A 24,361-nucleotide genomic window follows, 5' to 3' on the forward strand; every position below is an offset into this window, starting at 1 on the left:
TGTAAAGATTTCTCAGTATCTTTACTGTTAAAAACTTGCAGGGGATGGTATCTTAGAAAACTGTCTAAGAATCCTGTACTTTTGGCACAGAAAAGCATCACCTTTCTCTCTTTTCCATTTAAAATATTATGCTAAGAGCAAGTACATACAGATGCTGCTACAGAAAGGCAGAAGCAGGTATTCCTACCTGGTGTCTCCACTCTCTGGTAGTGGTAAGGGTTTACACACACCTCATCCTTTTTAAGATTAAAAGCATATTCACAGTTTTCAATTGCTTTAAGCTCATGGTGACTGTGGAGATCTGGCCAGCGCCACAAACGGCAGTAAATAACGTGTGGTAATCCTTTACGATGAGATACCTGCAGACGGCCATCGAGTGATCTACAGGGGAAAGATGTTGACAAATATTTACAGACTGCATGCTGTCTCAATAGCTCAAACAACAGCGTACACACATTGGATGAGTAGTTTAGTTCTCAGAATTCAGTGGTCTGACACTGTTAGTGACATTTATACTCTTGTTAAAAGGCTTCAAATGCGATAAAAATGACGGTATCAAGCAGTGTCTTAACTTCCTTTTGAGCTGCTCAAATTATTGCCAGTGAATTTAGAGTTCATTAAAAGCCACTTTACCTCCAACCAAGTATTTAGGATGCTTGCTTCATATACATTTTTTTAAATGCAGATGACAGTGGTTAAAAAACCCAAACAAGTAAATCACACAGTTGGTCCCACTGCTAAACCTCAAGACTTTGCTGTGGCATGGATGCCTTATGGCTTTAAGAATTCCCACAAGACTGCAAATAAGCCTATAAGCAGTCAGCTGCCCAAGTGATCCACATGGCAGTATAACTGATTAAAAAAAACAACATGAATACACATCTTGTGAGGGCTGTACAGTTTATCTTATGGACTTCATCTGCCTTGCTACCAGCTGAAAATGTTTTGCTAGTTTTAAGACAGACTGCATATGCCTACACAAATGCAGATGTTTATGACTGTCATGGGATGGGAGACAAACCTCAGTACACAAATCAAGTAATGTGACATGAAAAAATAAATACCCTGTTTAAATTGCCCACCATTAACTACCAGAGAATTTACAAAACAATTCTTTAGTAGCTCGTATCTAAACCAATTAGCAAGGTTTAGCTGAAAGCTTGTGGCGTACAAAGCAGTTTTCACACTTTGTAAGATTAGGTCTGAAGTATTAAGTTTCTCAACACTGTTGATATAAATACCAGATCACATCAGAGATTGCATTTAACAGCTCTTCGCATTCTTTCAATAGCACTGGCGTGAAAAAGGAGTATTCCAGAATTAGAGTTTCATTGGTCAAAACGTCAGCTGAGAACACTTGGGTTTCTACACTGGCAAGCAAATATTTTAAAGTGCTGTACCATGAGAGGCCTAGGAAGCATTTTAGTCTATTTTACAGCTAAAGCATCCCCTTACAGACCCTCCAAAGCCAATCCCTCCCACAGGACTTCTATGATGCGAGAGAGGGCAGAATATTCACCTGGTTTGTTCAGAGAAGCTGTAAAGGCCTGTTGTATCCCACTGATCTATCGTGTTTGGTGTACTCAGTCCCCAAATTTCAGAGCAAGTGCTGTGCATAAATTGAAAACAAAAACAAAAAATTGATATGAATATGGAACATGGTTATTCAAAACACCATGATGTCAAACATGGAGAAATGTACAGAATACTTCCTTTCACATAGAAGATAGAGCATTGTTAGGCTTGCATTTAAACTGACATCTCATGCTATATTTTCTATATGAAGGAGGCTATCAAAATGGAACATGTGATTAAAGGTAAATGATAATGTTTCTAAAACATGAACAAGTTCTCTGGTTTTAAGTATTCAATACAGTTGTAATGTTCCTTAAAACAGGCAAAACTTCCTCAGGCTAGCTCTTGAAACTCAACTTTAAAGGCTAGTTTCTGGGTTGGGTTTTTTTGTTTTTGTTTGTTTTTACACATAAGCTTCCATGAAACTTCAAACAAAGGCCATGTGTGTCTGAAACTCAACATCACAACCTACATTTCAGGTACCACCACTTAAGCATTCATCTCATTCTCCATGTACATTTGCTGCTTTTCCCAAAACAGCAAAATGCAGACTCTGGAGAAAAGCACACTGCAGCTGATACTACTGTTTTCTGTATTCTGATTAAAGAACTAAATATTCCTTCACTTGCATATACAACACAATATTTAACACAGTTTTACAGTATGGTATTTTAAGACTTAGCTATAGAATAACACCACCTTAATTGCTAAACTCAGTGGGAGGAAAGGAGAGGTAACTAATTCTTTACCAAACTGATTCAATGACAGGATCACAACAGTAAACAGAAGGAGCCTTCAGCCATAGGCACAAAATAAAGTCAGCGGCAGATTTAAGCAAAGCAAGAAAACAGCATGGGCTTGTAAACTGGCAGCAGAGTTTCAGAAGCATAAATCAAGCTCAGCTCTGTCATGGACTCACTCTGTGACCACTGAAAACAAAATTTATTTTATGAAAGTAACACACAACTAAGCTTCACACCTCATAAAAGATGTTTGGCTCACAAGCAACTTACATCTCCATGTCTTAATTACAAAGCCGGAAGTTTGGCTGGCTGCTACATTACCTTGAAAATTAAAAACCTCTGCAAAGTTGCAACAGAAAAAGAATCCAAGTTCTCCAAACGTCTCGTTTGAAATATAGGTTTTGCAATTTAAACTACTAAACTTAGCTGATATACTCAAAAGTTCAGACTGAGTGCTTAAGGCAAGAGAAATGAGGTAGGTATTTTTATTTCTCCTCCCTACCTAGGGAAAATCCATCAGTGTTATGAAACAAAAGCACAGTACAACACTGTACTTAAAGCCAATCCTAGGGCTGAAAATCATCTCAATTCCATGGGGACTTCAAAAAAACCGTAACTGTGTGGTACAGAAAGAATGAATGGATCATTCCCTTCTTGCATGTCCCACAGGCCTCATTTCTAATGGCATCTCAGAGGGGCTGAAACATCCATGTAATCGTGCAAGAATCTACAACGATAAATTGGCTGACCAGAGAACATAGGTGGCTGAAAATTTGTTTTTTTCAGGGTCACTTTTCAGAGAGATCAGTCCTATTCACTGTGGAACTACAGAAGCCCAGAGTGAGAGTGTGATTTTGGGCAGCAGCATGCATTTACTAATAAAAAAAAATTAAATAAAATAAGGTCTTTGACATTTTACTGATTATGGATGCAAGTAAAGTCTTGCACTAGATGACTTTTTGCCTAATAGAGAGCAGCAGAGGCACATGCAAAGGCAGGTCCCTTCTGTGACATACACTCAGCTCTTGAAAAGAGTCAATTGTCATTAACAAGCTACATCCATCTCAGACAGGGGTGGTTCTCTACAAAGAGTGAGCTAAAGAGGGACACTGCATCAGTAAAGCCTACAGCTTCTCTTTTCTATACTCCTAAAGACACCTTCAGGGTGGGGAGCTACTGGAAGCTGTATAAGGATTGAAAGAGTTACCCTGAAGGTAGCCTGTGACACCAGGGAGCATCCCTGCACTGCACTGTGTCCTTAAATATGCACTACTGCTGGTAAGACAGCTCATCACACACATTAAATCAGAAGAACGATCAGAAGACACAAAGCCTGCTACATATTAATTGACATAATCAGCTCTGACAGCTTACTACCTTTGAGCAATAGATCCTTTCTACTAAGCAGTTCTCCAAAGCTGATGCTGTCACACAGATTACATGTTTCCAAAATTGTGGGGTACATCACTGATAGAAACATGACATGCCACATGTTTGTTTCACAAGACTTCCAAGACAGCACATGCAAAAGTGAAATTTCACAACCTCTGAACAAAGCAGAGTGAATAGGAACAGTATTTTTATTGCTAACCTCTTCCCTCTATAAACATTGAAACGACCATAAAGCTGACAGCATATTCCACAACCTACAGAAAGACAAACTATATCTTGAAGTGAATGTGATGGAGACAGATTGCAACCAAACTCAGGACACCATGGAGGGAGATCAGGCCATGAGGTACCAAAAAAGTTATGAGAATGCAGCTGCCCCAATATTCAGGAGCTTACATGATATGCTGTCTACAGAATGAATAGAATAAATAGCACAGAACAGAATAAACCAGGTTGGAAGAGACCTTCAAGATCATTATGTCCAACCTGTACACATGCTTACAGAGCTGGGATAAGTATCCATGTTTTACTGGCTTATCTACACTAGCTGTATATACTCCAACTACTCAAATAATCCAACAATCAAAAGCTGAAGAGCCTCCAGGAATTCACCCTTGATGACTGATAAATTCCACTCTATATAACTTTTACTGTTCAGTGGTCTCCCTACACTTCTGCTCACAAAACAAAATAAACCCCACATTGCCTAGGAAAAAAATGGAAGATCAGCTCCCCACCACTTCACTCACAGAGTCTAAGGGCTTTCTTAATGTTCACAGGCATGGACACCAAACCAGAATGAAATGCCAGAAAACCACAAAAGACATAGCTGATACACAGCACTTCCATGAAAGGCCATGGTATGTTCTTTCATATGCAATAGCCTCATGGAGGGTAGAGTTGCCCACTCACCACAAAAAATGGTGACCTGAAAGGTAAAGGTAGCTGCATCCTGAGTGGTCTTTAAACAGCCACTAAAACTATCACAAAAAAATAAAGGGGGTGGTGGGGGTGATGTAGATGGGAACTACAGGTTTGGTTGGTTGGTATATTTTTTTGTATTTTTTTTTTCCCCCCAGAAGTACAGAATTACTGACCCAAAATAAATAGGAGGCATTCTCTCCTAAACCCACCTTTCTGAAGCATTCTAAACCCCGTATGATCTGAAGGGTCCTTCTATGCTTTAGTGCATAAAGAATTCAGAAAAATCATGGACTAATATCTATACTCTTATGTCTTTTCTGGAAATGTTGCCAGGTTCTGGAACTTAATCATGAAAGCCAGAAAGCAACTAGGATGCATCCCAGCAGTGGGTCACACCAGTTACTGTTCTCCCACACAATTCCCAGATGTCTCAGAGTGCTTATACTGGCCAGCTCCGATGCAGTCATCCTGCCCTGGAAGCTATGAACTTAAAAGTACAGATGAAGTAGTCCTGAACCAGCTGACCATAGTTGCCTGGGGTCATTCTCAGGCGTGTTCAATTTATTAGGAGACAGACAGCCAAGAAGTATCACCATTTCATCTTCAGTACATAGACTGCCTGCAACTGAAGTCTAGTAGTGCACTTCAGGCTTTCTCTTTTACCAAACAAGTATGTTTTTGTTTTGAACTCACTGTTTACTCCAGCACTGTTAAGCTATCATTTCCGAAACAATCTAGTTCCTGCACCCAAGCCGTACTTAAATCTTTCCTGTGTACGCATCACTTAAATACACTCCAAAAGATAAGCTTAAAGCTAACAAGCTTCTTCCCACTACAGCAGGCACTTTTATTCCAAGGATCATTTTCACTGCTGTTCTCAGAACAATTTCTCTGTTGATAGAAATGAAGTCAAGTATACAAAAGCTAGCATTTTTATCTTTTCAACACTACTTTAGATCAGCAAATCACCATGTTCTGTGGCCTCAAGCACTCCCAAAGCAAGCTTACTTGAATACTGGATAGCTACATTTGCAGACCTCACAAAACAAGGGAATTTATTATAAGGGACTTTGGGGATATAAAGCATCAAATTGGCTCATATGCCCAGTGTTTTGAAGTCCTAGTAAAAGAAAACTATTTGCTGAAGAAAAGAGAAATGCACAAGATGCTTGCAGGGAGTAACAACTACTTTTTGAGACCCTGAGATTCTTAAGTGAAAGCCAAATCTATCAGGTTACCAGCCAACACCAGAACAAGAGGAGCAGTCTCAAGCTGTGCCAGGGGAAGGTGAGGAGAAAGTTCTTCACAGAGATAGTTGTTAGCCATTGGAATGTGCTGCCCAGGGAGGTGGTGGAGTCAGCATCCCTGGAGGTGTTCAAGAGGGGATTGGATGTGGCATTTGGTGCCATGGTTAAGTAGTCATGAGGTGACAGGTTGGACTTGATGATCTTTGAGGTCTTTTCCAACCTTACTGACTCTATGATTCTAAGTTTCTATACACTAGAAGTGGGACAACTCAGTGCCCCAGTTCCTATCTTAGGAATGACCAGAGGACTGATATGGTGAAGAAAACGTCAAACAAGTTATTACTAGGTGGAATTTAAGCTGTTTTGGTTGGACCCTTTCCCTAAGTTGAAGAGTTGTGAAAGTTGATGTTTCAAGTTGACTTTACATCTGCTTATAAGAAAGGGCATGTCAGATGATACTGTACAATTCTGGCAAGAAAAATCTCTCATGTGGCTATCAGCATGCAACAGCATACAGTACGCCTTCACTTCTCCCATTTCATCATTTCCTTCAACAGGAAAATCTGAGTTCCAAAAAACCCCACTCTCAGCAAGAGCCTACCTAAACAGCAAAATGCTGCAGCAATGCTTCAGTTTTGAGATGAAATGCCAAAACTGCCTTTCTTTAGTAAGACAGAAAACACTGACACACAGAGGGAAAAGTGGATACAGGACTAAATATCAAAAGACAACCAAAAAGTATTTGTACTGACTGATCTATATACCACAGGTGGTAGTTCACAATCAGCATCAACAGCGCAACCCACCTTAGCAGAAAAATAGTATCTGTAAGCCTGCTACAGAACTGGATTATCAACTCCCTGTTCAAATACAGAAGAATTATAGATCTGTCCACTAAGAATGAGCATGGACAAATGCAGTTTTTGCCACACTCTTAATATAAGCACTTGCTTTAATGTATTACATCCCTATCAGAGGGATCAATGTCCATATCACATTCTGTAATAATCAGATATAAATTACATGGAATGAAACAGTCTAAACTCAAAAATGCAAATATACAGATGGACATCATCTCAGCCAGACCACACTGCCCAGACTTACACCTTTGCAATATGATTAGGTGTTAAAGGATGCTGACCCATCTAGGTGAACAGGGTAAGATGACCACTGCCAACCAGTCTACTAATGTTGGCCTTCTGACAGCATGACCTTGTCTTAGTGAATATAAAAAGGCAATTGCATCCTGCCTTACAGTGACAGTAACCCTGAATTAGAAACTTCAGCAGCTGAAGATGCAGATACACAATCCCCTCAAAGCTGTCTAGATGTCAATAGAGACACCTCAGGTTGATACTCAACCTAGGATGCCTAACCAGAATCTTAAAATCACTAGGGTTGGAAGGGACCTTCAAAGGCCATCTAGTCCAACATGCCTGCAATGATAGGAACACCTTCAACTATGTTATAGATGACTCCAGGTAAAAGTTTTTGGTAACAGTTTTATTGGCACTGAAAGGTAATAAAAGGCAATAAAAGTAATAAAAGCAAGCAAAGCAGCACGCTGGGCCTGAGAGGGGACAAAACTCCACCTCCACAGGACAACCTTACAATAGCTTTTTCATCTTATATAGTTACATCATCTACATAAGCAGACTTATGCTAAATAGAAGGCAGGCATATGATACTGAGTCTTAGAATAGGTGGTCAAATCCCTTCTGCCTACTTTTGGTGTGGTAAGGGTCAAAGTATCCGCTTTCACGCATGCTCAATTATCCAGGCTTCTTATCTGAAGAAAACAAATTCCTAGTTCTGAATGTTTATCTTTAAGACAGCTCCTGCTCAGCCCTGCTGTCTCCAATTAAGCCAGACAGTATCCTTGCAAGTCTGCAAGATATGTTTCTTTCCCTTTACCCCCAAAACAGGCCTCACAAGAGCCTGACCCTTAATCTCAGTACACTCTAAGTCTTATAATTTTAACATAAATCACCAGTATATTCATCACAACTCTATCAAGTTGCTTGTCCATCCAACTTCACCTGGAACATTTCCAGAGATGGGGCTTCTGCCGCTCTGGGCAACCTGTGCCAGTGTTTTACCACCCTCAACAAAAAAATTTCTCTCTAGTCAGTATCTCCCCTTATTTAGTTTAAAATCATCACCCTGTGTCCTGTTCCAATAAATCCCGCTAAAATATCCCAATCTTTCCTGTAGGCCTGCTTTAACTAGTGAAAAGCCAGTGTGAGGTCACCCACAAGCCTTGTCTTCTCCAGGCTGAACAACCTCAACTCTCTCAGTCTGTCCTCACAGCACACGTGCTCCAGCCACAAATCATTTTTGTGGCCTCCTCTAGACCTGCTCCAACAGTCCATGTCTTTCTTGTGCTGAGGAATCCAGAGATGGACAAAGAGCTGCAGGTGGGGTCTGACCAGAGAAGCAGGGCAGAATCATCTCCCTTGACTGCTTTTAGAATAGAATTAACCAGGTTGGAAAAGACCTTCAAGCTCATCGAGTCAACCTATCACCCAACACCAGCTAATCAGCTAAACCATGGCACCAAGTGCCTTATCCAGCCTCTTCTTAAAACACCTCCAGTGATGGTGACTCCACCACCTCCCTGGGCAGCACATTCCAATGGCCAATCTTGCTTTCTGGGAAGAATTTCTTCCTAACATCCAGCCTAACCCTCCCCTGGCACAGCTTGAGACTGTGTCCTCTTGTTCAGATGCTGGTTACCTGGGAGAAGAGACCAACCCCCACCTGTCTACAACCTCAAGATGGCCAACAGCATCCTATGAGGATCAATGGCATCCTGGCCTGCATCAGGAACAGTGTGGCCAGCAGGAAGAGGGGGGTCATTCTTCTCCTGTACACAGTACTGGTTAGGCCACATCTTGAGTCCTGTGTCCAGTTTTGGGCCCCTCACTTTAGGAAGGATGTTGATTTGCTGGAACGTGTCCAGAGAAGGGCAACAAAGCTGGGGAGGGGTTTGGAGCACAGCCCTGTGAGGAGAGGCAGAGAGAGCTGGTGTTGCTTAGCCTGCAGAAGAGGAGGCTCAGAGGAGACCTCATTGCTCTCTACAACTACCTGAAGGGAAGTTGTAGCCAGGCAGGGGTTGGTCTCTTCTCCCAGGCAGCCAGTACCAGAACAAGAGGACACAGTCTCAAGCTGCACCAGGGGAGGTTTAAGCTGGATGTTAGGAAGAAATTCTACAGAGAGAGAGTGATTGCCCATTGGAATGGGCTGCCCGGGAAGGTGGTGGAGTCACCATCATTGGAGATGTTCAGGAGGAGACTTGATAGGGTGCTTGGTACCATGTTTTAGTTGATTAGATGGTGTTGGATGATAGGTTGGATGCGATGATCTTGAAGGTCTCTTCCAACCTGGTTTATTCTATTCTATTCTCCCTTCAGGTAGTTGTAGACAGCAAGAAGGTCTCCCCTGAGCCTCCTCTTCTTTTGATGCAGCCCAGGATGTGATTGGCCTTCTGGGTTGTGAATACATGTTGTCAGCTCATGTCCAGCTTTTCATCCACCAATGAGGTTCAGTTTCTCAGCACAACCAAAAGCCACATGTACCAATTTGCAGATTCAAAGAAATATGTGCAAGTACTGTCCAAATAGTCATGCCCACAGCATCAACCAAGCTGGTGCCTACACGTGGCACTACACTGCACACTTTCACCAAGTGCACTTGTAAAACAGAAGGTACAAACATGGGTAAAAGGTTGCAAGTCTTATCAACACTCAGTTTCAGAGAGATAGTGTTTTATCTGAGGCTATTGCTTAAAGAACATGAAGCCAGCAGAGTTTTAAACAGGACCCTGTACACAGCAATAATGTCACAGGCATGCTTAGATTGGTACCTCTGTTACAGGTTGTTGCTACTACCAATTTATTATCAGTTTTCCACCAGAGACAGAACAAACAAAGTAACTATCATACCACTATTTACAGTGTCAGCAATGCTCAGGTGTTTGTACTAAGTGAAATGCCTGCACTGAGTACATCACATCAAAGTAGGCCCAACCACTTCAAAGATACTTACATGTGAAGTGCCACAAACCAGTGCAGTTTACCTCACAAATAATACCAACAGTAGGATCAAGAGCATCCTCAGCAAGTGTGCAGACGACACCAAGCTGAGTGGTGCACGTGGTATGCCAGAGGGATAGGATGCCATCCAGAGTAACTTGGACAAGCTGGAGAAGTGAGCCCAGAGGAACCTCATGAGGTTCAACAAGGGCAAGTGCAAGGTCCCACAACTGGGCTGGAACACTCCTCATTACGAACAGAATAGAATAGACCAGACCAGGTTGGAAGAGACCTTCAAGATCATCAAGTCCAACCCATCAACCAATCCAACCCATCCAAACAACTAATCCATGGCACCAAGCACCCCATCAAGTCTCCTCCTGAACACCTCCAGGGATGGTGACTCCACCACCTCCCCAGGCAGCCCATTCCAATGGGCAATCACTCTCTCTGTATAGAACTTCTTCCTGACATCCAGCCTAAACCTCCCCTGGCGCAGCCTGAGACTGTGTCCTCTTGTTCTGGTGCTGGCTGCCTGGGAGAAGAGACCAACATCCACCTGTCTACAACCTCCCTTCAGGGAGTTGTAGACAGCAATAAGGTCACCCCCTGAGTCTCCTCCTCTCCAGGCTAAGCAACCCCAGCTCCCTCAGCCTCTCCTCATAGGGCTTGTGTTCCAAACCCCTCACCAACTATGTTGCCCTTCTCTGGACTCATTCCAGCAAGTCAACCTCCTTCCTAAACTGAGGGGCCCAGAAATGGACACAGTACACAATACAGGCTGAAGGATGATGAGATAGAGAGAAGTCCTGCAGAATAGGCCTGGGGGGTACTGGTGGGCAGAAAAAGCTGGACTGTAAGATGGACAATGCACACCTGCAGCCCAGAACACCACCCAAGAGATTGAGAGATGCAATTCTACCCCTCTATTCTGCTCCACTGAGACCTCACCTGGAGTACAGTGTCCAGCTCTGGGGTCCTCAATACAAAAGGACACAGACCTCATGGAGAGGGTTGAGAGGTCACACAAAAGTTATTAGTGCATTAAAGCACCTCTTCCACAAAGACAAGATGAGAGAGTTGGGGGTTCTTCTGTCTGGAGAAGAGAAAGCTCTGGAGAGACGTTACATTAGCTCAAAGGGTCCTATAAGAAACCTGGGGATGGACTGTTAAAAAGGGTATGTAGCACAAGGACAAGGGACAGTGGTTTTAAACTAGAGAAGGGTAAATTTAGATTGGATGTCAGGAAGTTCTTCACTGTGAGGATGGTAAAGCAATGAAATAAGTTGTCCAGGGGGGTGGTGGAGGCCTCATCCCTAACTGGACCCTAAGCAACCTGATCCAGATGGGGACGTCCCTGCTTACTGCTTGTAGGTTGGAGTAGATGACCTCTAGGGATTCCTTCCAACTCAGTGCATGATGATTCTAAACTCTACACAGACATTTTAAAAATATTGTCACAATTCATAAGTAACTGCAATTCCCCTTTCTTCTTCAAAGTCCTGCAAAGAGAAACAGGTCTGGAGTTGCAAAAGGGCACAGGTTTCAGATGACAACTTCCTCTAACTGCTTGTAGTAGAAGGATGGAAAACCTGAAATGCAAGTATTGTCATGCTAGCCAAAGCCCATATACAGGAATCATTACAGAATGATACTGGACATTTGACATGCTTATGTCTTACACTGAACCCCTAACACTTTTTCCTCAGAATTTTCGTACTCTACAGCTACTAGCAAGTTTGCAAGTCCATGTTCACGGCAAGTTGACTCCATTTGTCTTTCTTCTGCATCTTACAATCATGAGCCTTACTTCCACAGAATCTAATTTGTTTGCCCCTATGTTATCTGAAGCATGCTGTCTGGGAGCTGTGACAGCAATGAAAAATGTTTCAGTAAACTGTGGTAGTACCCCTTTTGTCTGTTCTGTATAAAGTAGGAGGTGAGAACAGTGGGCAGTTTTCATGTTCTAGAATTCTCATGCAGTCTTCCCAGCAGATGTGAGCCTGGCATTTGCCTTCACTCAGGTTTCACTGGAAGATTAAACAAGAGAAATGCAACAAAACCAGGAAAGATGGCCAGGTTTCCACTTGGACAAGGAAGTTACTTAGCACAGGCACATAAACACCGTCATACCAGCCTAAAAATCTACAGTACTTACTACCTTGGCTGATGTTTTGTCAAGGGGACAGACAAGTGGTACAGAATTTGCTTCAAGAACTACACCAAGCTATCCAAAATAGAGTTGAGAGCAGTAAGAAATGGCCACAAGCTTTAGGAAATCTCATTTTCTCATAAGAAATGGGCAAATGTAATTGCTTTAACATTGCTCATGGCTGCTTCTGTAAAAAATTGTCTGAGAAGACAGGTCAAACTTCTCATATTGAATTATGTGTACCTTGCAAACTGACAGGTGTTTAAAAAAAACAACCATCTATGTAAGATCTTAAATCTAAGACTTCACACAGCAAGGTACTGAGCAGGAAATCAGGGCAGGAACACCACTACGTTGACTTGGGTTTTGGGTACTCACTGGCACAGATAGACTGAAGTTGCACTCCTCTGAAGGCACTGTACACCACACTCCAGTAATACTAACATTTAGAAAAAGATCAAAGGACCATAGAATCACAGAATGTTAGGGGTTGGAAGAGACCTCCAAAGTCCAGCCCCCTTGCCAGAGAGCAGGATCACCTAGAGCAAGTCACACAGGAACACATCCAGGTGGGTTCTGAACATCTCTAGAGAAGGAGCCTCCACAACCTCTCTGGGCAGCCTTTTCCAGTGCTCTGTCACCCCCACAGTGAAAAAGTTTTTTCTTATGTCAATGTGGAACCTCTTATGCTTCAGTGTGCACCCATCGCCCTTTGTCCTATCATTGGGTATCACTGAGAGGAGCCTGGGTCCATCCTCCTGACATGTGCCCTTTATGTACGTATAAACATTAATGAGGTCAATTAATTGATGGATGAAAGAACAAAATCCTTCCTCTTGTATCAGTTTTCTTCTAATGCAGCTGGCACTCAGGAACAGCTAGGAAGGCGATACAGCAAACCTAGCTTAGAGAGGGTGTTGTGAAGACAACAGTAACAGGAAAGATTTGGCTGCAATATTGATCAAACAAAGTCAGCAATAAAAAAAGTTCATTGGCTTACATAGTGTTGTACTCAGCACAGACAACAGCTCCTACCAAATCTGCCTGATCATGGTTTCCTTAATTCCCAGTTTCAAATGAAAACGTGTGGCTGCTTTTATATTCCAGTCTGGCTTTCCTTTCTGTGTACTGCCAATTAGCATTTGTCCCTATTACAGTCCAATATGTTTGTGTACCAGCCAGTAGCTATGCCAATTATATTACCTGTCTTTGCAAACAGCACCTCAGCTAGTTGTATAGCCAGCTGTCTCAACAACAGCATGCTGTAAAATGTAGTTTGGCTGGCCTAAGTGTTTCCTCTACTGAAATTTGTTGATGATAGTTTCTTTTCCTCATGTTGTGCTCACACTGAAAATGTTAAAGAGATATGTAATAACACAAATGTCAAGTCACTTTCATGAGATATCTACTATATACCTCTTTGAATCTTCTTGGGCATCCCTGCAGTACTGACCAATCTTTTCACTTGCCTCTCCATCATCCCTTATTAGTCACAAAATGTCATCTCTACTCAGTTAAATGTACCTAACTAGGCATACACATTCATCAAAAGGCATGACTCAAAGCTACAGCAGTTCATTCCTGCTTGTGAATGACACGAACTCAGAGGTCCCGATCTCATTTTCCTGCAGCAGAAAATTTAAAGCTTCAGTAATTCAGTAGGAAATAATGTTTTTTCTCCCAAGCACCTCCCAGAGGTGTAATATCTTAACCTACATCAAATAAAAAGCACAAGTGTGGACTTTTCTTAAACATGATTTGCACATATCTGCAGTGAGTCATTCTTAAGAGAAGCTGGACAAGATTCTTCTACAGAGGACATGCTGTGATACACACTGTGGTAGAAAAGCAGATGCCTAGGAAGGGTTGTTACAAGTACTACCCTGTTAAAGGATAGTATTAGCAACTGGAGCAAACATGTCACAAGTACAAGCAGGCAGTGAGTTTGCTGACAGATTCTCTCATACTTCAAATGAGAAACAGGGCTTAGTTAAGTCTAGGGAAAAGATGCTAAGCATGTCTAACAGAGCCCTGGATTTCACAAAAGCATTCTTTACAAATCTGAAAACAGACTTCTTTCTCAGCAAAACAAACACACACACCCCAAAATAACAGCAAAGCTGGCACCTGGGGCACTCAGCTTCCAAAATTATGAGTGAACCTTCTAATGTCTCTAGTCCCTTAGATTTAATTTCAGCAACTGGTCTTACATACCTGAAGACAGCCTGACTTTCCCTTTCCCTGAGTCCAAAACCAGACCTCCTCTTTGCAATATTGCATATGCAATAATAAAAGATCTTTTGCTCATAACAGTAACTCTGCCTTCCCTCTCTGCCTCCATCCTCCCCACACACACATTCAGGACACACTCAATCCAAGAAAGAAATCTTTGTCTATATGTATGTTTTAGTGGAATATCAACCAGCAACATTACACAACTTCTCATAATCAGAATCCTTTCAGGAATAAAGTTTACATAGAATCTTATACAGTACATTCAAAATCACTACATCAAACACAAAATGCAGCATACAAACGGAGGAAAATTACTTAAGTAACCTTCCATATAAGGGGATGTATGCTAAAAAAAATTAACACATCAAAAGAGCCAGAAAAGCAGGAGACACAGGATACAATTAACCTGTCTAACACTGTGGGAAAAGAATAAACTCATTGAACAACTTCCATTTACTTCAGATTAAACTTTAAGGATATCCACAGGGGACACAGAAATGAAAGGTGAGGTACAAAAGATACTCTGTTATAGCCTAACATCTGAGCCACCCATTGCTCATTTCAGGGCCACGAGCTAGTTTATTCCAGTTTTGCAGACTGTCAGGCAAACAAGTCATGTTGATGAACAGTATACTTCTGTTGCCTTTTCTAAAGCACACTTCTTCCTTGTCACATGTGCAACAAACTGCCTACAACGGCAAAAATACTGATACAAGAAGACCTCTTCAAAGCACTTTATTTTCCTCTCTTCTCCCAACCCCTGACATGCTAGCCCAATGCTGTCAGACAAAATAAAGCAGCCAACAACAATCAGCATTACCTTCATTTTTCTCTCAATTCTAGGAGATTCTGGAAGGATAGCACCTCAAAGTTTAAGAGCAATTTTTCCAGGATGCCATGGAAACCAAGCAGAAGTAAAATATTTCTTTTCTTGTTGTCCATATGGTCTCTTCAGATGCAGATTCTATCAAGGAGTTTTCACTCTGTTCAGAGTCAGGTGAAGAGCAGTCTGCAAACATGTAAGCTTCTAAATGGCAAGGTCAAACAGCACAGAGATGGTGCTCAGGACTGAGAAATAAAAGGCATGCAATACAGCTCAGTCTCAGCAGGGATCTGGCCACAAGTCTTATGCTCATAGACTGAAGACAGACAGCATGCAAGAGCAGCCTATGGAAATCATGAGCTGACTGCTTCACTGGGAAACTTGCCCTACAGCTCCCTACAATCAACATAACACCACAGCTTTCAGCAGCTGAAGTTTGTATCTCAAACTCTGAAGCAGTCTTACTGGGGTGACGATTAACCACAACACAGATCTACTCCCCCAGTCACATGTTGAAAAAAAGCCATCCAGACCAGAGACTTCTAAATGCCCTGCATCTATCATGACAAGCATATTACAGCATTCACAATGGCAGTGCCCTGGAGATTAAGTAGGCAAGGGAACCAAAAACCAGAACAAAAACAATAGAAGAAAAAAAGATGATCATGTGGGCCCACAAGCTCCAAGGATATGGATGTTTGTACCATATGACAGCATTCCTGAGATGACAACTTTGCATTCCTACACTGCTTTCATTTGTTAAATTGTTACAATTATTAAGTTTTCCAAGTGCTGTATTTTGCAGCTTCTCACAGTACCCTTAGATATATACACAGTGCTTCAACTGGGAAAGAACTTTGCAAGTTTGAAACTCCCACAGCCTAAAGTAGTACTGTCTTTGTTGCATGTCTGAGTGACCTTATGGTGAAGGTAGCTGTATTTCATCTGAGAACATCACATCTGATAATGTCTTAGGATTGTCTCACAAAAGCTCTACAAAAAAATACAAGACCATGACCTCTTGAAAGGAACAGAGGATCAAAATTCTATTACCTGAGTAAAGAAAACATACGCAGGAACACACACTCCAAACACTTTAATTTAGGAAAAGAATCAGGGCGTCTATGTAGCTAGTGACATACTGCACATCAGGGAGCAGGCAGCTATGAGGCAAGGATTTTCAGCCACTTGGTCTAGCTGAAAACCACCACCTGTCCTTCACTCATTACACTATGCTTAAGAAAACAGCTGATATTACTTACTGATGTTTAAAGTACTACTGAAATTCTCCAACTAAAAAGGCAGATAACTAGCACTGTCTTCCAAAACAGAAGCAATGCCAATTAAAGACCTTTCTTTTACTTGCAGTTACTTGAGGAATGAGGAAACTAACAGCCAGCTCAATTTCATTCCACACAATCTGTGGTTACTTTTTCTTCTTTGTTTCAGTAAACAATATCCTGCAGTGGGTTGAGATGATATTCCCTGCAGTTTCACAGTGCCATCCTCAACAGACCTGAACAGAACTCAGAAGCATCATGGGACAAAATATCTTTATAGGAAGCCACATGCATCACAATATAAAATAAAGGACTCCATGATTCTATGTTAACAGTGGCTGATCTATTCACAACAAATTGGCTTGTTAATCACAGATTTGTGATCTCTCAGAAGTCCATAGTTTCAAAAGACATAAAAAGAGCTTGGCATATAGATTTCAGAACAAGGAACAGACAAGACATTAAAAAAGACCTTTGTTTCAAGTCCTCTAACCACTGTTAGTCATAATAGGTATGGTGAAATCTTTTCCTACCAGCTAACATGTGTAGCTACTACAGGGTTAAGTCAATTAATTTTTCTCAGGTGGTTCATGACCCTACAAGTGGGCAAGTAGCTGATGCTACTGCAGGAGTGGGCTGTTTTGCAGCTGATGTGCAGCTGAAAAAAACAGGTGGCATTTTGCTTAACCTTCTCAGAGTAGTGGGGTATTTGGGCTAGTGAGGGGGAGGGATTAGCTCTGAAAGACATTAATCTTGACCATGCTTCTTGAAAAATATGGTAGCTTTGCAAAAAGATGACTCTTAGAATGACAGTTACAGGATCTTTTAATACCTCATTTCAAAATGAAGCTGCCTCTGGACAACTTCCCCTACAAATTACACACTCATCTCAAGAAATCCAGCAAGACAAAGGTGTACAGGATATAAAACATGAAGTGCCCAATGCAGGGAGGTCACTATGCCCAGAATGACCCCTTGCTGCAACTTAAGCCACATATACCTAGCAGAAAATTGTCAAAACAGAAAATATGTTGAGCTTGATCCACATCCCTGAAGATGAGGGATATGAAAATTCAAAGAAGCATCAAGTATTGCGTAGCTAAGGCATGCAGCATTTCCTGTAAGATATTTCAAATGAAGGTTTGAGCCACAGAGGAAGCAAAGCAGTCAAGAAAAGCCTTTAAGAATTTTATTGTTCTGATGCAAGAAAAAGTTGTGGGGTTTTTGTTTTTGTTTGTTTTTTAATGAACTTACATGATTAGCAAAGGTTTTAAAAAACCACCAAAATATGACAGCAACAATAGTTAAGGTGCCTAACTATAGGCCTCTGCTCTCCTAATGCCCAGAACAGCATATGGGACCACAGATTAGGTACTATTGACAGAAAATCTGAGCATGCAGGGGAGGCACTTAGAACAAGATTCAGAATCTGTTTCCTGAGGTGTGCTGCCTAGAGCTAGACAGAAAGAACATGTTAATATCACAGACAAGTCCTGAAGTCTTTGTCATCTTGCCCATGGTCCCCACCCAGAACATGCATCTGAAGGCTATGCCCACAAGCACTCTTAGCTCACATGTAATTAACTGGTTAACTGTTAAAGCACTTTCCCAGGATATCCCACAGTTCCTTCTGCTCACGTCCCCTAGCAGGAGTCAGCTCTGGACTGAAAGAGCAGACAGAGAGAAATTGCCCTCCTCTATCCTATTGCTGACAAAATAAAGATCAGAGTTTCAAAGGTGTGAGAAACATGACCATTCAAGTAAACACTTTTATGTGGCTCTTTGCTGCAAGAAGAGCTGTTTCTGGGACTGTCTGTGGTTAGTGGACAAAACTCTGAACAGTTCTCACACAAGCAAACAACCTGATGCCGGGCTCCAGTAAAAATGTCTTCCTATCACTGAAAAAAAAACTTAGTGTTGTTAAAAAGTCTGCCATTAAGGCAGCTTGAAACAGGCACAATCACTTTAGTCGGCCTTTATTCTACTGAGACATACAGGGGATAGACAGCAAACCACTGATTTTTGATAACTAACTGTGCTTAGACAACACATTAGATCTACAAAAAAGGAACACAGGATATATGCAGAACATTAGACACTTAAAATTCAGATACAAACATAACAAAGATATTTTCATCCTAACTTTGTAGCACTCATCAGAATGGACACACTTAAATTCTTTTCCTGAACTGTTATGTCCAAGTTCCCCTCAATATAACAGAAAGAGAGATTTATTACAGAAATACTGTAAAGGCCTATCAATAAACTGTGGTGATTGGAGGGTGTGTAGCCTGTGAACACCAAGGTTCAGAAAGCTTGTAGTTGGACATCATGAAATTAACATTTGAGTTATCTACTCAAGAGAAAATACTTTCCAAACCAACACTTTACAATCAAGCATTGTTTCAAACACTATTTTCCATGTCACAAAGCTGAAAGATTCCACATTAGCTGCTATCAGCCTTTCTTTATGATCAATTTCAGAACTACACTATGGCTGCTAATGTCAAGTATCAACAGGGAAGCTTGACCTGAAGAGTCCCACAAAACAAAGAGAAGGTGCTAAGACCAATTCTGGGATGCAGCTCAACAGTAACTCTGACATTCTTCATTTAAGCAATACTGTTTGCTTCTCCTCCACCAGGCTTCTATCCAGTATCTAAGAAAAGATAACCCAAGCATCTGGAACAGTGGTTGGATGACCTACAATTACAGGAAAAGGCTTCAAATGAAAGCCTCCAATTCTTGGCCTATAGAGAGCAGCCTGTACATTTTGGAATTTAAAAAAAAAAAAGGTGCCACAAATTGGGGGATCTTTTCTGAACAAATGCTGAAGTCAGATTACTCTGCAGCACTTGTCCAAGGGGATTTCCCCAATCTCATTGTTCTTCTGCCAGTTTTCAAGCATATGCAGCGAGATGTGAACTTACTCCAGCTCCCGATTGTTCTCTTGTATCCTGCCGGTCTGCTTTAAACAATGGAGCATGACAGAAGCCAATGAAAGCTGCTCATGATGAGGCTACAGCATTGCATACAGTAAAGTTTAGAAGCTTTCCACCAAATTGTCAATACTGACAATAAAGCACAACCAACATTGTTCTTGAGTGAACCACATGCCTTGTTAATTGCAGTATGAAGTCTCAGATACAGATGTTATTCTTCCTAGTGTGACCTTTGCACTAGGATCCATCAAGTAGGTAAATTGATGAAGTAATCACAAGTAGCAGTTTTCAATTTCCTTAAAATTCAGAAGCCCCAGCAGCAGTTGTTACTCTGACAAACAATTAATACCACATAAAAGTCACAGAATCACCAAAGTTGGAAGAGACCTCAAAGATCATCAAGTCCAACCTGTCACCACAGACCTGATGACTACTAGACCATGGCACCAAGCGCCACATCCAATCACCTCTTGAACACCTCCAGGGATGGTGACTCCACCACCTCCCTGGGCAGCACATTCCAATGGCTAACAACTCTCTCTGTGAAGAACTTCCTCCTCACCTTGAGCCTAAACTTCCCCTGGTGCAGCTTGATACTGTGTCCTCTTGTTCTGGTGCTGGTTGCCTGGGAGAAGAGACCAACCCCCACCTGGCTACAACCCCCCTTCAGTCAGGCAAGTTTTTGTACTTATTTTTGTTTCTGACTCTTCCTGATTCTTAGCATTAAGGTAATCCTAACGAGGAGCAACAGCAACTTGAAAATTGAGAAGTTACACAAATTCCAACAACTCACCTAGAAATTCGCTTTCCACATCACTGATACTCCACTGGGCACAATGCCCAAAAAACATATGCCCTAACCAAATGATACAGGCTATACCAGTGAGATGAAGAAGTGGCATTATGACACTTCACAAAAATCTATCCCCATTTGTAGACTGAAAAGCAACAGTAAATTAAAAACTTGTAAGGTTACCTGTGAAAAAGCAGCAGAGACAAGACTAGGATCCACACCCCCTGAGCCTTTATCCAATGCTCAAGTTAGTATATAAGATAGTCCTCAAAATGCAAGTTTTTCCTCCTGACTGGAGAGGCAAACCCCTGTGAACTCTGTACCATTTTGCTACCGGCTAATTATCCTGCACATTTATATTTTCACGTGTTGGCCTACCTCAAATGACTTGCCAACGCTTTCTACTTGGCATACCGACTCCACAACAAATTATGTGGGTAAATCACATGGCTTCCTGAACTGCACAAGCTTAAAACTGGCAGCCCCAAGTATCTTTGTTCAATATTCTAAGACTTCCTTTTTCAGGATGACATCAACATTATAAGATGGTGTAACATGAACTATGTCTACACTGAAGCTTAGCCTTAGTTACAGCAATTGTCCCCAATAGCAGCCACAGCTGTGTGACAAGACAACAGTTAGGTTTTAGTACTTTTATTAAAACCTCACTTCAATGGAATAGGCATTATCCTTAATTTTAACCAACACTGTGGTAGAAGGTTAGAAGTCTTAAGCCTTCAAATTCATCTTCTAAAGAATGGCTCACACTAGAGCAAGGTCTGAGTTGTAATACAGTGTCTGGGCAATGCATATTCAGATACTAGAAATAAGGGCTTGCTAAGTGGCTGTTTAAGTAGGAAGTGTTGGTAAAGGGAGAATATGCTATAAGATAAAAACAAGCATTATCTTGTGTTTGTATTAATCCTCCATCCTGCATTTTATATCATATACACTGATGCTATGAATCAAATAGGAGAAAGAAATAAAATTAACTTTAGGCTATAATATGAAGTGACATAGGAAGGGGTAAGGAAAGAGGGAACGACAGTATTTATTGGCTTACTCTGCTTTGACCATTCACTGCTCTGTCACAGCCCCATCCACAATGGCTCCTCTCAAGAAACAAGACCTCAAGTCAGCATTGACCAGCTCACCAAACATTTTTAACAGAACATGCTCCAAGATGGCTTTTCAGAGCCAACCTTCAAAAAGGCATTTATTGAAGTCAGTTTCTGAAGACAAGCACAACAGAAGATGTACAGTTATCCACCTCCTTGCATGTGGAAGCATTTTGAAATATACATGTATACTTCGGGAATCTTAATGCCAGACAAGCTCATTCTGCAATCTTGAGCCTGAACATGCTGCTTTAAACATTTAGTTAGGGCCAGCACACTTTTGTCTATCACCACCCCATCTTCAGCATTAAAATAAGAAGAACTGGACCCTCTTATCTTTGGGCAGGAATAAGTTTTTGAAACCTAGGTGCCACCTTCTGCCACTGAGAAAGGCTCCACAGAAATTAGTGCTAAGAGAACGCTTGTTGTCTCTCTACACAGCTGCACAATATCAGTCAGTTGAAAGCTGTTATTGTAAAAAATTAAAGAAACTCTCAAGATATTAAAAGACACTGCAAAACATCAAAAAAAAATGCCCTGAAGTCAACTGCTTTGCACTAGCCTCTTTCAACAGCAGACTGTTTCTCTTGCCAGACACCACCTTTTCACGTATGTTCAGGCAGTGCAGGTGGACACTATACCTGGCAAGCAGATGCATGGCTGTTTTCCAGACTTGAAATTCAGGCATACAACATCATTTCCTAAGAGGAAGTGAGACAGCTACATCACAGGCTGCTGGAGAAGCACACATGAATGGAGCAAGATGAAAAGATGTGAGAGACACTGCAAAACATCACCAAAAAAAGCGCTGAAGTCAACTGCTTTGTACTCAACTTTCAGCAACAACAGAGAGTTTCTCTTGCTGGACACCACCTTTTCACATTTTATGTCCAGGAAGTGCAGGGCACTCTAAACACAGGAAGCCACTTGCAAAGCACACCATCATGTTGTCCTTACTGCCCTGAAAAGGCCAGAGCGTGGTGCAACAATACTTAGAAAGTATCAAGAACTTTTTATTCTTTTACAAATAATGTAGAGACAACATTCAAGTCCTACCATAATTACAGGGCTGAGAAGAGTAAGGACAATTTGGTCCTCCTGCTACACCTTTCCAGTAAATACATCCAAAGTCTTCACAGCACAAGCTATAATAAGGAGGATCAAAGAATTCTGAAGCTAATCTTGGCCTATAATCCCCATGATCTCAGCCATTTCTTGACATACTTCTAGGAAAGACCTCCTTGGCTTTGTTCTCAAGCATTATTTTTATTGAAAGTCCAACAAGACAAAAGCAGAGGAGGCTCTGCTTCATCCTCAATCCTGTCATGAGAAAAAGGAGTCATTTTACCAGCAAATAATTTACAAGCATGCTCTTCCTGTAATCTCAGCAATAAAAGCTGTGCTTTAGTGTATTCTGATGTATTGTCTTAACCGTCTATGCTTACTTTAGAAAGCTTAAGGTGTTCAGCTATAGTCTTCAAACATTTATAGAACAAAGTGAATGAATCCAGACTGAAATATGGTATGTGGTTTGAGGATGTTCTGTACACAATAGCAGACCTCATGACTTGTGAGCCATAATTAAGAGTCAGTGTTCATTCACCTGAGCAGTGAATTATTCCCACTCTGCTACAAACCAACTGCCCATGTCATGCTCTGTTTCCCAGAAAACAGACTTCACCTCTGTTTGAACAGCAATGTTAGTTTAGGATCTACTGTGTCTGTGTAACTGCCTCCTGGTGTCCTCTTAACTAACTTGCTCATATCTTAGAAGCAGATGCTGGGCACTTTAACAGTTTTCAGAGGATTTTCCTCCCCTCAATACAATTGTTGAAATCTCCTATCTCTTACAGCTTTAACTCAAGTAAGAACAAAGAAATCTCTGTACTGCTGTACTCTGAAGCAACCTATTTCAGCAAAAGTTCTTAAAGCTTGAAAACAACCCACTCTAGCTTGAAAAGTCTGCTCTACCAGTGATCAAAAGCATCCTTAAAGCTAAGCTACTGCATGCAGCTATGTGGCAATTTTCTTGACAAGTATTACCGAGGAATTAAAAGCTAAACAAAAACATGGCAACTGGTAGCACAGGTTATATTCAAGTAAACATCTGCCCTTTACATCTAAATCAGAAATCACACTCCATTATATGAGGAAAAAAGCTATCAAAATGCCCTAGTTTTATAAGATTTATGTTCTGAAACAGCCATACCAAGCCAGTTGACCCATCTTTAAAAAGGGTTTTTCTTGACACCATTTACTTCCACTGTTAACTCTTTTGTAGACATTTTAATCAGCACCAGTAAGTTCCATGTATGGAAGACTGCATTGCCTAATAAAGAGAGCTCAGGAAATAATTTTAACATGTGCTGTAAGCTATGTCTAGGCTGCTTATCTTATCCACAGTGCTAACTCATTGGAGGGAATGAAGTGCTGCATGACAAGCAAGAAAAGGGAAAACACTAGCTTCGTGAAATTGTTTCTTTAGAGAATAATGACTATGACAAATGGTCTTGCCTTCACATGTTTGATCAGCTTTCACCAGATTCTGAAGTTTTAACTATGTGAATCCTTGTAAAATTCATTGGAAATACAAAAAAGGGCAAGATTTCATTGGACATAGCAAGCAAGTATGAGAAAAGCTGTCACATGTCCACAGTATTACTCACTAACATCAAGAGCAGCCTTTTAGGCTTGTAAGTCACATGAAGAAGAAACTCCTGGATGTGTAGATTTTTTTAGTTCACAAAACACCAAGACAAAACATTACAGCCTCCAGAAGCAGTCCATGTATGCTAATAGATCTTTATTTTAAAGAAAATTAGTATTAAGGAGGCATTCTGAACAAATGCTTAAATACCATCACCACACCATTTCCACAAGAAGAATCTGGTATTGATTCCATGATAGCAGTTTTAAAAGCTACCTTCACAACTGGTTGAAGTGAAAGATATGCAAAAGACACAGCTTTCAGATACTTGCATTTCATTCTGACAAGGTCAAAGAAGCAGTAGTATCAGTGAAGCTGGTCAATAAGTAGCTCTGAATGTCAGTGCTAACTATCTGATTGACTTGTAGCTGCCTGCTTCTCTACTCTCAACTCTCT

At 41.2% G+C, this 24,361-nt stretch overlaps 1 protein-coding gene across 2 annotated transcripts in view; it reads right to left on the reverse strand.

The window, feature by feature from the left end:
* SMAD2 (SMAD family member 2) overlaps nt 1-24,361 on the reverse strand; it is a 51,522-nt gene that overhangs the window by 13,503 nt on the left and 13,658 nt on the right. The window contains exons 3-4 of one of the 2 annotated variants that reach the window (XM_009901693.2): nt 1,520-1,609; nt 188-381 (exon numbers count right to left, since the gene is read on the reverse strand). In XM_009901693.2, coding sequence (XP_009899995.2) covers nt 188-381; nt 1,520-1,609 — 284 coding nt within the window. The remainder of the gene's footprint in view (nt 1-187; nt 382-1,519; nt 1,610-24,361) is intronic. The other variant, XM_009901694.2, reaches the window with a different exon arrangement.

Source organism: Dryobates pubescens, chromosome Z (assembly GCF_014839835.1).
Source record: "Dryobates pubescens isolate bDryPub1 chromosome Z, bDryPub1.pri, whole genome shotgun sequence".
Lineage (NCBI taxonomy): Eukaryota > Metazoa > Chordata > Aves > Piciformes > Picidae > Dryobates > Dryobates pubescens.